The following is a 14,256-nucleotide window of genomic DNA, read 5'->3' on the forward strand; positions in this document are numbered from 1 at the left end:
TGTGTGTGTGTGTGTGTGTGTGTGTGTGTGTGTGTGTGTGTGTGTGTGTGTGTGTGTGTGTGTGTGTGTGTGTGTGTGTGTGTGTGTTACAGTATCCTGGGGCTCCCCCATATCACACCTGGCTCAGCGTGTCTACCATTCACTTAAGACTTATTTCTCCATGCAGTGACCTGACTTTGATTCATCCTCTGACCCTTTGCTTCACTTCATCTCCCCGTCTATCTCTCCCCCTTTCCAGTCCATCTTCACTCTTTTGGTCAAGTACAGGCCCACAGAAACAAAAAGAAATCTGAAAAAATAGTCATAAATTTAGATTTTTTGGCTGCATTGCATGACAAGGCCTATATCTTCTTTCCAGTCTGCAGTGAGCCTACTCACTGTCTTGCTGCTTTTTCGGGACTTTTTCTGCTGCAGTAATGTTTCAGAGCGTTCACAGATGGCTGCTGCCTCCATATGAATATTTGATAGCCTTCATATATCTCCCTTGAGGGTAGTAAAATATTAAAACATTTTCTGGTGGCCGTTTTGACTTTTCAGAGGCTCAAAAAGAAAAGAAAAAAAAAGATGGACTTCCTGATGAGACAGAAATAAATCAGCTCGATGTGGCACTATTATTATGTCTTTAAATGTCCTCTTCATTTTATAATGCATGATGCTGTTTGCTGCTCTGTCTGTAATGTGGAGTCTAGATTTTGATTCCACGTGTTTGTGTGCACAGTAAACAACATTGATCTGCTTGGGGTTCATTAACTGTGTCCCTGTATGCAACTACTGTGAGGGAGGATGGAGACTGTTCAGTCATGTCTTTCCCCTACCCTTCTGACTTTAATATCCCTCAGTAATGGGCACATTGGTTGAATCTTCTCATACTATCTCATGTCACGTCTCTTTCAGCGGGACGCCAAAGGACAGTACTTGTTTGACCTCATCTGCCACCATCTTAACCTGCTGGAGAAAGACTACTTTGGCATCCGATATGTTGACCCAGACAAGCAGAGAGTAAGTATGAATCTTCTTCACAACCAGGGGTACACATAAGTGGTCGGCAGGTGCGCATGCGCTGTCAAAATAAAAGACGTGCACCAGATAAGAAGTTGCAACGCGCGTTTGTGTACAGAAGATTTTCTGGAGGAGGACAGACATTTGTTTAGAACTCTTAAAGATGTAGAAGAAGCAAGCTCTTTTAAGCAATTGCTTTGATGTTCCTCCGCCTTCAAAGAAATGTCAGAAGGAGCCCAAACCGCAAAAGAAGCGCGTATTCTTGGAAAAGTGTTTGCAGGAGGTGAGCTGGCTTCAAACAAATGATGAACGCACAGAGATGTGGTGCAGAATGTGCCGTGAAAATCGTATGTACGCAAACGCGCGTTGCAACTTCTTATCTGGTGCGCGTTTTTTATTTTGACAGCACATGCGAATCTGCGGACCACTTATATGTACCCCTGTTCATAACAAACCCATCAAATAGAAAAATTAAATAAAACAAGTTAAAAAAATTTCCCTCTGTCAATAAAACCCAACCTTTTAATATTTACATTTCCCAGCAATAATTATCTCTTGTTAAGTTTCTTACATTATTTGAGGTTTTGTTCACCTTTTAGATCATTTGTGAGCACACGTTAGCTGGGTCCTTGTCCTCAAAAATCCATTTTATGCCTCAAAAAGGTTATACAGCATTGAGATTCATTCGCTACGCTGGATTTAAAGGATAACCATATTCAAATGTAAATCTTAAAAGCGCTGAAGAAAATAATGGGAAGCTGATGCAAGGATAACAAAGCATTTGGGTCTATTTAAGGATTCTGAACAGATGGGTAGATCTACAGATTAATAATAAAAGCTGGCAAAAAGCCAACCTCTTTGACTGAAGTGAATGTGAATTAAAGGAAAAAATGATACAGTGATAGGTAGATTTGCAGAGCTTGAACTGAGGACTCCTTAATTATTCAACCTTTAACTGTAAATAAGATTACAAATTCTTTAAAAAGTCTAAAAAGCTTTGTTCTTTTTACACTCTCAAAGGTCACTTCAGTATTTTACTTCAGTGGTGATATTTTTACATTTTTCAGCCTCCACCAGTAATCCAACAACCACCCATTTTTGGATGGCGGTTACTTTACAGCCTCTAAATACACAAAGTCATAAGCGAAACATATGCTATTTAATGCTAAGAATGTGCAATCCAATAGGCTCTGAGATAGTGGATGATTCAGAAATAAACCTGGAATAACGATGCTTTGTTGTACAGCATTTCACATCACCATTCCCATCATGTATGACTGCATTTGCTAGTCAGACATGATAAGACTTTCTGCTGGATCTTTGTGTAAATCTTTCAACTCTAGCTCAACACAATGAAAAGATAGGAGATACCTTGAGGGCTATTCAGCATTGCGTTTTACACATGCATTATTTACCAGGTTGATATCTCAAGGAGGCAGATCTTGTAGAGAACAAAAATCTTCAAAAAAAATTGCCCCAGAAAACCAACCGACCTTGCCTCAGCCAATCGCCCTTTCTTTATAGCATATTTGGCTACCCTGTGTTGACTTCCGTGCCCCATTGTCAAACTGTAATTATCTCACTGATTAAAACCACTAATGAATCTTGATGGTTAGTGCTCAAAATAAACAGAAAAGCAGCACTGTCCTGATTATCTTCTAAATGCCTTTCTTTTCTCTGCATGGTGACTGTATTGGAGGGAGTCTAAACAAACAGAAGGCGAGGCGATGGGAGTAATTCTACTGTGCCTTCCAGCTATAGATTTTAAGTCATCATGCTCAGCTGCTGAGTAATCAGACCCCAGACTGACAGTTTGGCAGATATCGAATCAGTGTTCAAAGTGCAGGTCTTTACTTCTCTTTCTCTTCCCTACAGCACTGGTTGGAGTTTTCAAAGTCAATTGCCAAACAAATGAAATGTAAGTATTTAGTTTGAGATCCCTGATGAGTTTGTTGATACTGTTTTTGGTTTATTCATTTTCCAAGATGTCCAGAGATGATTAGAGTAAAACCCCTGAAAGAAATATATCTCCTGTTTGTAGCCCAGCCTCCATTCACCATGTGTTTGCGTGTCAAGTTTTACCCACCTGACCCCGCTGCCCTGAAAGAGGAAATCACCAGGTAAGACATTAAGATGGCTTAGTCGGCTCCACATGGGAAAAGGTGGGGTTAATTTATATCATATTCTTCTTCTATGGGAGACCTTTTGAAGTTTAAAATATGATAATTTTATGTCTTATACCTGAATTTGCTTAGAGCTAATTTTCATCTGCAGATCACAGCTGAACTTTTTGCACAGTAATCGAGCGAATACAAACAAAATGACACATTGCAGAGGTGCACACAGTAATAAAATATGCCATCAACAAATGATATTTGACTGTAAGGTGTCAGTTTTTACAACTGCCTGCCAGTTCACATCTCTTCACAGTCATGTTTTGCATTTCTACATGACTTAAATGCCTTCATTACAACAAGCAAGTATGCTAATGTCACACTGTCTGCAGCCATTTGTATTGACTACTGGGAAAACTAGAAAAAATAAATAGTTAACAAACGTAAAAAATTAAAATAAAAACCAGATGTGCAAGAAAAAAGGGGGATTTAATGCATACCAAGAAAACTGAGCGACTCATTTTCACTTGCAAATTTCCTCCTATCAGGTCACGGGGATCTGTCACTTGCAATTTCAGAATAGTGTCAAGACGTCTGCCATTACACTGAAATGGGACTGCCAATCATGACGCTCATAGAAAAGAGAGAAAAAACAAATTGCAGACACACAATGAAAAAAAACTGCCAGCCTCTTTTTATTTGGAGCTCAGGGCATTAGAAAATACTGAAGGGCAAACTTGAGTTCCTTTTGTTGTGCTTCAAGTTAGCTTACATTATTATTATTATTATTATTATTATTATTATTATTATTATTATTATTATTATCATATGTGTGTGGAATATTCCTTTTTAACACAACTTAAAGCAGGAAATGTGTATAGATGTCTACCTTTTTGCTTCTTACACTCAGCAATCTAAGAAATGCTGACACAGATCAAACTTAAATGGCAGATATAAAATAATAAAAGTCTCCACAGCAAAGAGAGACTTTTATTGAACCAAAAAGGGGTGGGGAAGACATCTTTTTCTTCTGCCCTTACTTATCTCATAAAATCCAATCAGATAATGCCTTTTTATGCTTCTGTAGCTGGCTTTTACAAAATGGAAGAATGAATAATACCACTGCAACTTAAACGAGATTTTTAGGAAATCCTATTTGATTTTAAATAAGGAATCCTTTTCAGTAAATTGTTATTCGCTTAAGGAAAAAAAAACCCTGGAAAGTATAATAGCAATTTTAATGGGAACGTTGAAAATGGGTTTCAACTTGGCCTCTTTATTAATGAGCCAAAATGACCCTATAAATTATCTAAAGTCCAGTATTAAAATGGGCAAGTGGTTATGAAGGGGCAGAAACCCACGCTTTTCAATTTGTAAGAGTACTCCGAGTTCAGCACAGTGGCCTGTGTGCAGAGAGGATTTGAGTGTTTCCTTTTGTGCAAGCCGTGGTGTCATGAAGCTCTGTGCCACTACTGTATGGCGTGCAGCATCTGTGACAGCTGAACAAACTGCTGTGAGGCGTGAGCCGGAGAGCTTCCAAGTGCACAGATCCCTGTAAATCACATCCCTCGACTGGTTGCCATGCAATGAAATCTCTTATTCACAATCCAGCTCATTTTGATAGACCAGCGCGCCGGCAAGGCAGAGCCCCTCCATCCTCATCCATCTGTTCCGACTAGAGGCTTTTACAGACAAATGAATGCATAGCGGATAAGCAAAAATATATCTAAATAATACCAGTTATTTCACAGCAATCCTGCTTTTGTGTATTGTAAAAGAAACTTGGGTACCATGCAAGATTTTGTGAGCAATGAGGTGGCAAAGGCAGTAGAAATTACATAAAAATGAACCTTGTATGAAACTTGCACACATTGAAGACAACAAGTAATAACCTCAGTAATGTAAAATGCTCAATAACCACACTTTTTCCCAGCAATGCTTAATACTTCTATGCTATTTATTGCTTTGCTGCTTGGAGAGAAGCAGAATCACAGCCGTATGAAATGAATTTAGGGTGAGCAAAATGACAGACAGGAATTCTTGGATGTTGTAGAAGAGACCAGAAGATGAAGTTGTACCCAGAGGGTTTGTCCATGAAACTGCAATCATATTTTAAATCAATCTCAATTCCCAAAATGATTATGTATAAGCTCGAAACTCCAGCGACAGACTGGTCCAGACCTGTCCAGGGTGTGCTCTGTCTCACACCCTCTTCAGGCTCTTCATGAACATGTAGAGAAGCTGGGAAAGGCTGAAGCAGCAGAGGATGGATGGATGCTCATGCTCTGTGTGAAATTAGAATAAATTTTCACCTTCTTAAATGCATGACCAGTCCATTTTAGAAGCCTGGACATAAGATGATGACTCATTTTTCTCATAAATTGTGTTATAAGTGAATTAAAAAATGGGCTACAAAAAGGCCCGAGTATTCTAATAAGGTTTCAAAAGTTACATTTATGTATTTTACATTTTACTGTGTAGCGCTACAAGGTTGCTTATTCGTAGTAAACACAGACATACAATCTCAAGTCGCCTTAAAACACTCGTGTCATAATCTGTCATCATGTCTTTCGCTCTAAACACTTTATAGAAGTCAGCCTCAGCTCTTATTTGGTACTCTCAGAATTTCATCTTCTAACAGTGACTTCCCATATACTATATACGCAGCCTCAAAAGGCACTTTAATTTTAAATTGTAAACATCTAGACGTCCTATGAGTAATGACCCAAATCAGTTTCTCTGTGTTCCACTCCACAGATATCTTGTCTTCCTGCAGGTTAAGAGGGATCTCTACCACGGCCGCCTCCTGTGCAAGACATCAGATGCAGCTTTGCTGGCTGCCTATATATTACAAGGTATGACAAACAACCTTTTTTGAGACGAGTATGTTTAATCATACTGTAAACATATATTTCACTGTGTGGTTGTGTGCAAACGTGTGAGCAGAGTGTGTTTAAAAGCTGAAGACTCATAGGGTTCATACTGTTGTTTGCAAAGGGAATCGGAGTTTGTTGTTTTTATGCTGAACTGAATTTTCTTTTTTTAAATAACAGTATGAAAAGCAACTTAGATAAACTCAATGTAAAAAAAAAATCATCAGTTTAATTTAAGATGTTTACATGCTTTGAAACCAAATCTGAGAGTTCTGACAAAAAGACTTCCTGGTTCCTCTGGGTGTTAGACTCATCAACATGCAGAGGGGTGAGGTGCATTAAGAAACAGTTTCCCTGTCACACACACTACCAAACATCTCTGCTGCCAGGATTCTGTCTCTCAGACATTCCCTGAATCTAAATGTCCTCTGTGTCTCTTTATGTTCCTACAGTAAATAATACAAACCGCAGTGTGCCTTAGAACGCACGCATTAACAAAATTGTGCATTTCACACTAAAATAATGTAGACGTATAAACAGAATAACAGGCCAGAAAAGAAATGTAATTTTTTTGGGTGAACTGTGTCTTTTAATTATTTAGCAATAATCACTTGAGAGGGAGAATAACAGTTTGAATAAGAAACAGCAGCCTTGAGTGGCTGCAATACAAATGTGGTTTCAACCACACCAGTCTTTAGAAATATTGTATTTTTATACACCAGATAAAGAGAGTTCATCTGCGGGGGCTTAAAAACATTGCATATATATAATATACACTTAATGCAATGTATACAGTTTATTTGTGAGTTGGAAAACATCTCAGCAGTTACGACAATCACAACTCTGATACTATCACATGGGCAAAAAACTTCCCCAATCTTTTGCAGCTGGCACTGTAATTAAGTTAGCTGTCATTAGCCTGGTTATCATAGCACCTATTTTTATGGTGGATCTACTTTTCTTAACCTAACCAAACCAAACACAACAACAGCTCAGATGAAACTGAGAAACGTTGCAAACGTTTACATGCTTTTTAAACATTTTTTCAGTCACAGTGTCTTTTATGCTCTTTTTATTAAGTCTGTCTTCTTTTTTCGGTGGGGGTGGGATGGCTCTGTGAAGGCTGTGAAGCCAGGAATGAGAGCTATTCCACCAGGATTTTCCACCACTGAGTCACACTTTTCACCATCTGAGGTGACATGTAATCGCCAATAGGGACACCATTTCTCTGAAAGGACCTATATTGGCCAGAGTCCCCCTTTACAGTATAGAAGAGTCATATTCTCCAAGACTTGTAAGAAGTAACCAAGAGGAAGAGCAAAGTATTCTCATCTCAAATCACTCGTTTTACAGTGTGCTTAAATTTTGTTATTGACGTTTTGCCCAATTATGCTAAATAATTACTACCTATATTAATTTGAAGTAAATTACCATAGCTGTCTCGTGCTGCACATCAATCCTTTAGACACAAATAACACATTTGAAGGTTTCAACTCTGATAAATTCCACTAAACTGATGTTTACATATTACATTGTGTTGATCTTTGTTTGAATGTCAAAGTTTTGATTCAGAATAAAGATTCGTGTATTCGTGAGCAGATGTTTTAACCTTGAAAAATTATAATCTAAGTTTAATCTTTTTACTACTATTAGTTTAAAGAAATGTCTTTCAGTATCATGCACCCCAGCACAAACTCTTTTCTGTCAAGGCCAACCACATAAATGAGAAAGTCAAACATTGTCACTGGTAGCTGAACACAACATAAACTGAAATAATTTTGAACATTTTCATGCTCAAAGATATGCTGGGCAGCAGGACGGAGATAATATTCTCTTAATACTGAGAACACACTGTCTCTCTGTGCATGATTATTCAACTTGTACAATTTATCTTTAAACTGAGCTAATAAGAACAACCCCTGTATGATGAACATAATTTAGTCCAGTTGTTTGTTTGAAAGTTCAAGCAATAGCATTTAGCTACGATTTCTTTATCCCATAGTTGGTTGAAGGGTCTTACATCACAAAAAAGTGACTCATGGGCCAGCTGGTAGCACATACACCATCTAATTTATTACCTCAACAGTCCCAGTTCCAACTCTGGCCTTTTGCTGTATGTCATCGTTTCACACTTAGCTTTACCTATCAATTAAAGGCAAGGCAAAAAGCCAAACATAAAATCGTTTAAAAAAGTCATCCTTTTCTTTTATTTCTTTCTTTTTAATTTTCCAGCTGAAATTGGTGACTATGACCCTGGGAAACATCCAGAGGGCTACAGCTCCAAGTTTCAGTTCTTCCCGAAGCACTCAGAGAAGTTGGAGCGGCGGATTGCTGAGATCCACAAAACTGAGCTGATGTAAGGTGGCATCTGTCCAGATCCCAGCATACCTGTGTAGTCTCCTTCAGTTTTATCAGAGGCAAGGTGCAGGCATCACAAGAGCATAGCTGACTTGGAGCACCTATGCAATCAACTATTCTATATAATATATAGCTTCTTATTTAACTTACATGAGTGCGGATGCTTTTAGATCAACATACGGCAACATTGGAATTCTCATTTAGGATATTAAGACAAGATAGGCAAGCATAATTTCTTATATATTGCAAAAAGTTCTGAACTTTTAATTATGTAGCAGGTATTGTGAATTAAAAGCAGTGATGTAGAGGTACCTAGATGTTTTTTCTGTCATGCGGTACAAAACCTTTAAAGAATGTTTAAAAAAACATGAATACTTTTTTTTTTACTGTGCTGGTAATTTGTTTTAAGATTTTGGAAAAATTGTATTTCTTCTGTGGATTTAGACTGATTGGATAATTTAAGACCAGCTCAGTGATGTTGAGACTAGGAGTACATTGTACAATGTTGGAAGATGAACCTTGCAGATAGTATTCCTGGGCAAAAGAGGATTTAATCAAATAAACAGCTCCACAGTAACTTATACTTGCTGTATATACAATGTACAAAACCCAGGAGGACGCTGGCACTGGGTATAGATTCAATCCTATACTGCCCTCTGTTGCTCATTTCCTTCCCATAATTAAGTACATTCCCTGGAGTTAAGTGTCAAAGGTTGTCCCTAAAACATTTTGCATAAGAATAACAGTGTAATTTGCTAAGATACAAGAAACTTGAGTGTGGCAAAGGGATAATGACGTTAATTCAGTTTATTTCAGACTGCCTGAGCAAAAACAAAGAGCTACAGTATGTTCTCCAGCCGAGCTAATGTGACTCATACACTAGTTTCATCAAGGATTATTAATAGAAGAAAATGTAGACAGCAGATTGATTTATAATCCTTTCATTCCTGTGGTCAGTACAACAGCTGTTAGAACATTATAGTCACTGCTTTAAAGTTTGACCTGCAGGGCTAAAAACTGAAGTAAGCTTTTGTTTGATTCTTTACACAGTGAACAGATTTAATTATGTATCCTTGATCTGCACAGTTTACACCCTGGTAGCTATAGACATTTAAAAGAGTAAGTAGATTGTTAGAGACTTTTTCTTTAGGAAAATTAAAGCATCCAAACCTTTCTGATGCTACACATTATCAAGTTTGATAATGATAATCTTCACATAAGTCTGTCTCCGTGAATTAAGAGTTGTGACAGAACCCAGTATGTTGACTTTATTTATTTAACTTTTTTCTCAGAGGTCAGACTCCTGAAACATCAGAGCTCAACTTTCTTCAGAAGGCTCAGATGTTGGAGACCTATGGGGTCGACCCACATCCATGCAAGGTTATCATTAAGATTTACAGTAAAGTGAACCCTAACATGAATGACTGAATGTCATTGTGATTTAAAATGTTAACTCAAATCCATGTTTTTACAAAAAACACGGATGTGCTGTCAGGATGTGTCTGGGAACCCGGCTTTTTTGGCTTTCACCCCTTTTGGATTCACTGTGCTGCAAGGAAACAGGAGGGTTCACTTACTCAAATGGTGAGTAGAGATGAAGAGTTGAAACTTCATTTGATAATCATATTCATATCAAAGGTTTGTACTAGCAAGACAGTGACTTTATTTTAAATAAAATCTCCCCATCAGTTGCAGAAAAAGCTCAAATATGAATTAAGCATCAAAAGACTTTAACATTTAAACTTATTTTAAACTTTTATGCCCATGAATATATCAGCTACATTCCACTTCAAAATGACCTCAGTGCTTTAAATAAAGAAAAGAACAAATAAAATCCTAAACTTAATACAATTTCACGCATTGTTGGAAAAAAACACACAAAGTACAGTACAATTTTTAAAATATTGTGAAATGTGATGCAAGAGAGTCCAAAGGAAAATAAAAGTAACCAGTTATCCATACAAGAAGATAACAGTAACCTTTGTAAGACTGCAGAGAAAGCTACGAGGTTTTCACAGCATCTGACTTGTTTTGTTGTTTCCAAATCAGCATTTGAGCTCTTGCAGCTCTTGCACAGAAAAGAATCACTGTTAGCCCTGTTAATTTACCTACAGCTCTTAATATTTTACAGCCTTTTTTGGTTTATGTCTCTCCTTTCTTTTGCTCACTTTCTCCCCTATTCTTTCTGGTCTGATTTCTTTGTTACTCTGTTTGGTTTGTCTTCTTTATTTTAACCTCAGGGAGGAGGTGACCAAACTTAAGTTTGAAGCAAAGACGTTCCATATATATGCAAATCAGAAGGAGGTATGTGTATTCATTATTAAAACTGCCTATTCTAGCCTGTGGAGCTCAGGAAGTTAAATGAGTGCGTCCGTGTTTTATGCATGGAGACTCTGCCACTGGGGAGCCACTGTACTATATTCTTAATGCGGAAATAAACGAGGAAGGATTTGACAAAAATGTGTGCTACCCATAGGTTTTAGCAGACAAAAGAGTAAAATAAAGACACTGTGTTAGAGGCGGTTGATGTTTAGATCAGAAGGATTATTTCTTTTGGGTTTTCTTTGGCTGATTGGTTACAGTGCCCTTTAAATATATCTGTATAGACACCTTCTCATATTCTAAAACTCAATGTAGGCTTTGGTTTGAATGAGAATGTAAAGCCTTTAGATGAAAAAGAATGTTGCTTTCATCACAAATATGAGTTAATATAGTGGACTGGTTACAGGATAAGAAGATCATACTGACTTACTTTGCACCTACACCAGAGGCCTGCAAGCATCTTTGGAAGTGTGGGGTGGAGAATCAGGCCTTCTACAAGTGAGTAAAATTACATACAAAAACTGAATAGGTATCTTTTCATTTAAGCTAATGACTGTATTTATGGTTTTTCACTCACAGGCTGGAGAAGTCAAGCCAAGTCCGCACTGTGTCCAGTAGTAACCTCTTCTTCAAGGGTAGTCGCTTTAGATACAGGTATCAACAGAACAATATGTTTATTGCAAAGCATGATATGGGAATACTAAGTACAATTGGGAGTTTTCAGTGCTTGCCGTAGTGGTCACGTTTCTCTGTTTTTTAGCGGAAAGGTTGCAAAAGAAGTAATGGAACAAAGTGCTAAAATTAAGAGAGACCCCCCGGAGATCCACAGGTAACAATCATAACAATCATGCATTGATTAAATTATGTAACAAATTGCTTAAGCTCTGAATGCACTGTCAAATGTGTTTGTTTGGGGCTTTATGCATACATGTGTTTTCTCACAGGGCTGGTATGGTGCCTAGTAGGAGCTGTCCATCCATCACTCATGGCCCTCGTCTAACGAGTGTGCCAAGGACCCGACGAAGAGCTGTGCACATTTCCATTATGGAAGGTAAACCGCACAAACACAAGAGCAAAGTGTAGCTGAAGCTCTCACTGTGTTGGTGGAAGTCATGGGAGTCAGTCCTCAAACTGCCAAACAATATATGTATTTGCAAGTGTGCAAAAAGAGGGCTGTTTAACCAATAATTTTACCTAGTATATGCTCATACTATAGCATTGTTTGGTCAGTGATGTTAGTCCATTAGTGGATGGTTACTATTAACATGCTGACATCATAATATATCATTTTTGTGGATATAAATTATTTGCTATTGTTACTTTATGAAATACAAGTGCTATTATTGGGCTTTATAAGTGCACAAATACTGCACATGGATCATTTTAGACGGTTGGTTGCTAGGTAACATGATGGCGTCACAATATCTATAGGTAAGTGATGGCTGTGATGGTAGAGCGGGTTTTCTACAAACTGGAAGGTCCACTGTTGTTATCCCCGGCTCCTCCATACTGAACCCTGAGGAATCCATTTGAGTGTGAGAGTGCTTGTGAAAGTTAGATAAAACACTAAGACATAGATAAAGGCACTGTATGAATGTTCATGTGACTGGGTAAACGAGACTTCTAGTAGAAGGTGACATGATTGCTCACACTGAAGAGAAAGGCGCTATAAAAGTATTCTTCTTCTGGCTGCTCACTTTAGAGGGCATCTGCCTCTATTTCACCCTATCCACAGGTCACACCAGCCCTCTGCACGTCCTCCCTGACTATATCCATGAATCTTTTCTGTGGTGTTCCTCTTCTCCTGCCAGACAGCTCCATTTCCAACACCCTTTGTCCAATATATCCACTAGATCTCCTCTCTTAAACAAAGTACCTGCACATCCAAACCATCTCAGCCTTGCCTAACTTTGAATCGAAGCCGCTTGATCTGAGCTGTCCCTCTGGTATACTCATTTCTAATCTTGTCCATTCTCTTTGTTCCCAACAAAGAAACTTCAGTTCTGCCACGTCCACCTCTGCCTCCTGTCTTTTTTGTTAGTGCTACCATCTCCAAACCACACATCATAGCAGATATCAGTACCATCTTGTAAGCCTTCCCATTCACTTTTGCTGCTATCCTTCACACAAGTCACCCCCTGACACTCGTCTCCACCCACTCCACCATACCTGCATTCTCTTCTTCACTTGTCTTGTGCACTGTCTGTTACTTTAGATGGTTAATCCGAGGTGCACTATAAATCTATCCCATACAAACCATCAGAGTTCTAAGAGGAACCTGTGTGCCATATTTGGTTGCTCAAATCCTGATAATACAGGAGGTATTAAATATGTTGCTATAGCTCAGATAGTTTTAGTTCATTTCTTTTCCTTTAGTTTACTAATATAAACACTTTATCCACTGTGCTTTTTTTCTTGTTTAAACATATAAAGTCTTCCCAGTTAGGCCAGGTCTTACTGTAGCTACCTAAACTTCTTAGCTAAATTGCTGATTTCCATTAAATCTTGGGCCCTGGTGTTGAGGCATTACACTTACCTCAAAATATAGATTTTTATTATCTTTTAAAAAATAATTTTATTGGTTAATTTAGAGATGTCACAGTCTGTCTTATAGTATGCCCTGGGGGATCAGTCCCCCAGCGCACACAAGAAATCACTGTCTTAATCCTGTGATTTGATCTGGGTTGCACAGCAATGGCACAGCATTTTTTTAGGTTCCCTATAACACTATCAGACATAGTTGTGAATACCTGCATGGAGAAAGAGCGCAATCTAAGTGCTTTTCCATGTTAACAGCCTACCTACTTGCAAATGTCAGTCGCTTTCTCTGTATTTTTGTGAGATCTCACTCTTTCTCTAATGGGTGTGCTTTACTGAAAAGTGCACACACTGCAGTGCCCATCAGCAACTGGCCTCAGGTATTATTTTGACATGAGAAAGTCATCCTGTCAGTTTATAAAGGGCACTTACCATCCTGCCTTTCCTCCAACAGGCTATTAACCTTTTGCCAATGCTGCCACTGAGAGTAAGTTTACTCTTTGCCGATCGGCCTCAGTCACACTAATAAACTTACAACATAGCCTGTCTGCAAAAAAGAAAAGCAAAAAGAAAAAATGTATTTTATCAAACCAGCCTTAGTTCTTGTCCTGGACTCTGACATTGCACCCCAGTGCATCAGCAGGGAAGCAACCCCCCTGTGTTTTGTAGTGTTGCTATATTTGTACTGGTATTTCAACTGGCAATGATATCGCAGCCTGAAAAAAGCTCCTGCTGTCAGGGACCATGCTGTGTGTGTCACAGCCGACAGCAGGAGGGGAGGTCGAGGTGAACTGTGGCACAAGGGGACCACATTCCTGGGCCTTGTCTTTCACTCTGACTGTCTTTCTATTTATCTACCGCTGTCAGCCCGCCTAACAGCATGTGGGAGCTTACTGCATAGAAGGGAGTAGTGCTGCTTAGCTAGACCAGTCTCAGTTGGAGACAAAGACAGGCAGCAGACAGGCAGAATACAAAGAGGCCGTTTTAAGATTTAGAAAGCGAAAGGATAGCAGTTGAAAACGTGTAGAAACTCAATTAGAAATAGTGCTTTT

At 38.6% G+C, this 14,256-nt stretch overlaps 1 protein-coding gene across 3 annotated transcripts in view; it reads left to right on the plus strand.

Annotated features, from left to right (window-relative positions):
• Nucleotides 1–14,256, plus strand: part of LOC102214331 (FERM domain-containing protein 5-like) — a 76,751-nt gene that overhangs the window by 55,261 nt on the left and 7,234 nt on the right. For all 3 annotated transcript variants that reach the window (XR_311735.1, XR_311736.1, XM_005733379.1), the window contains exons 2-13: nucleotides 895–999; nucleotides 2,875–2,917; nucleotides 3,041–3,119; nucleotides 5,871–5,968; nucleotides 8,219–8,342; nucleotides 9,637–9,724; nucleotides 9,840–9,928; nucleotides 10,585–10,648; nucleotides 11,073–11,164; nucleotides 11,246–11,320; nucleotides 11,427–11,495; nucleotides 11,611–11,717. Coding sequence is in view for 1 of the 3 variants with exons in the window: in XM_005733379.1 (XP_005733436.1) it covers nucleotides 895–999; nucleotides 2,875–2,917; nucleotides 3,041–3,119; nucleotides 5,871–5,968; nucleotides 8,219–8,342; nucleotides 9,637–9,724; nucleotides 9,840–9,928; nucleotides 10,585–10,648; nucleotides 11,073–11,164; nucleotides 11,246–11,320; nucleotides 11,427–11,495; nucleotides 11,611–11,717 (1,033 nt within the window). In the remaining 2 variants the exon portion in view is untranslated. The remainder of the gene's footprint in view (nucleotides 1–894; nucleotides 1,000–2,874; nucleotides 2,918–3,040; nucleotides 3,120–5,870; nucleotides 5,969–8,218; nucleotides 8,343–9,636; nucleotides 9,725–9,839; nucleotides 9,929–10,584; nucleotides 10,649–11,072; nucleotides 11,165–11,245; nucleotides 11,321–11,426; nucleotides 11,496–11,610; nucleotides 11,718–14,256) is intronic.

This window comes from Pundamilia nyererei, unplaced genomic scaffold, assembly GCF_000239375.1.
Source record: "Pundamilia nyererei isolate P.nyererei 1_Seehausen unplaced genomic scaffold, PunNye1.0 scaffold00051, whole genome shotgun sequence".
NCBI classification, from domain to species: Eukaryota; Metazoa; Chordata; class Actinopteri; order Cichliformes; family Cichlidae; genus Pundamilia; species Pundamilia nyererei.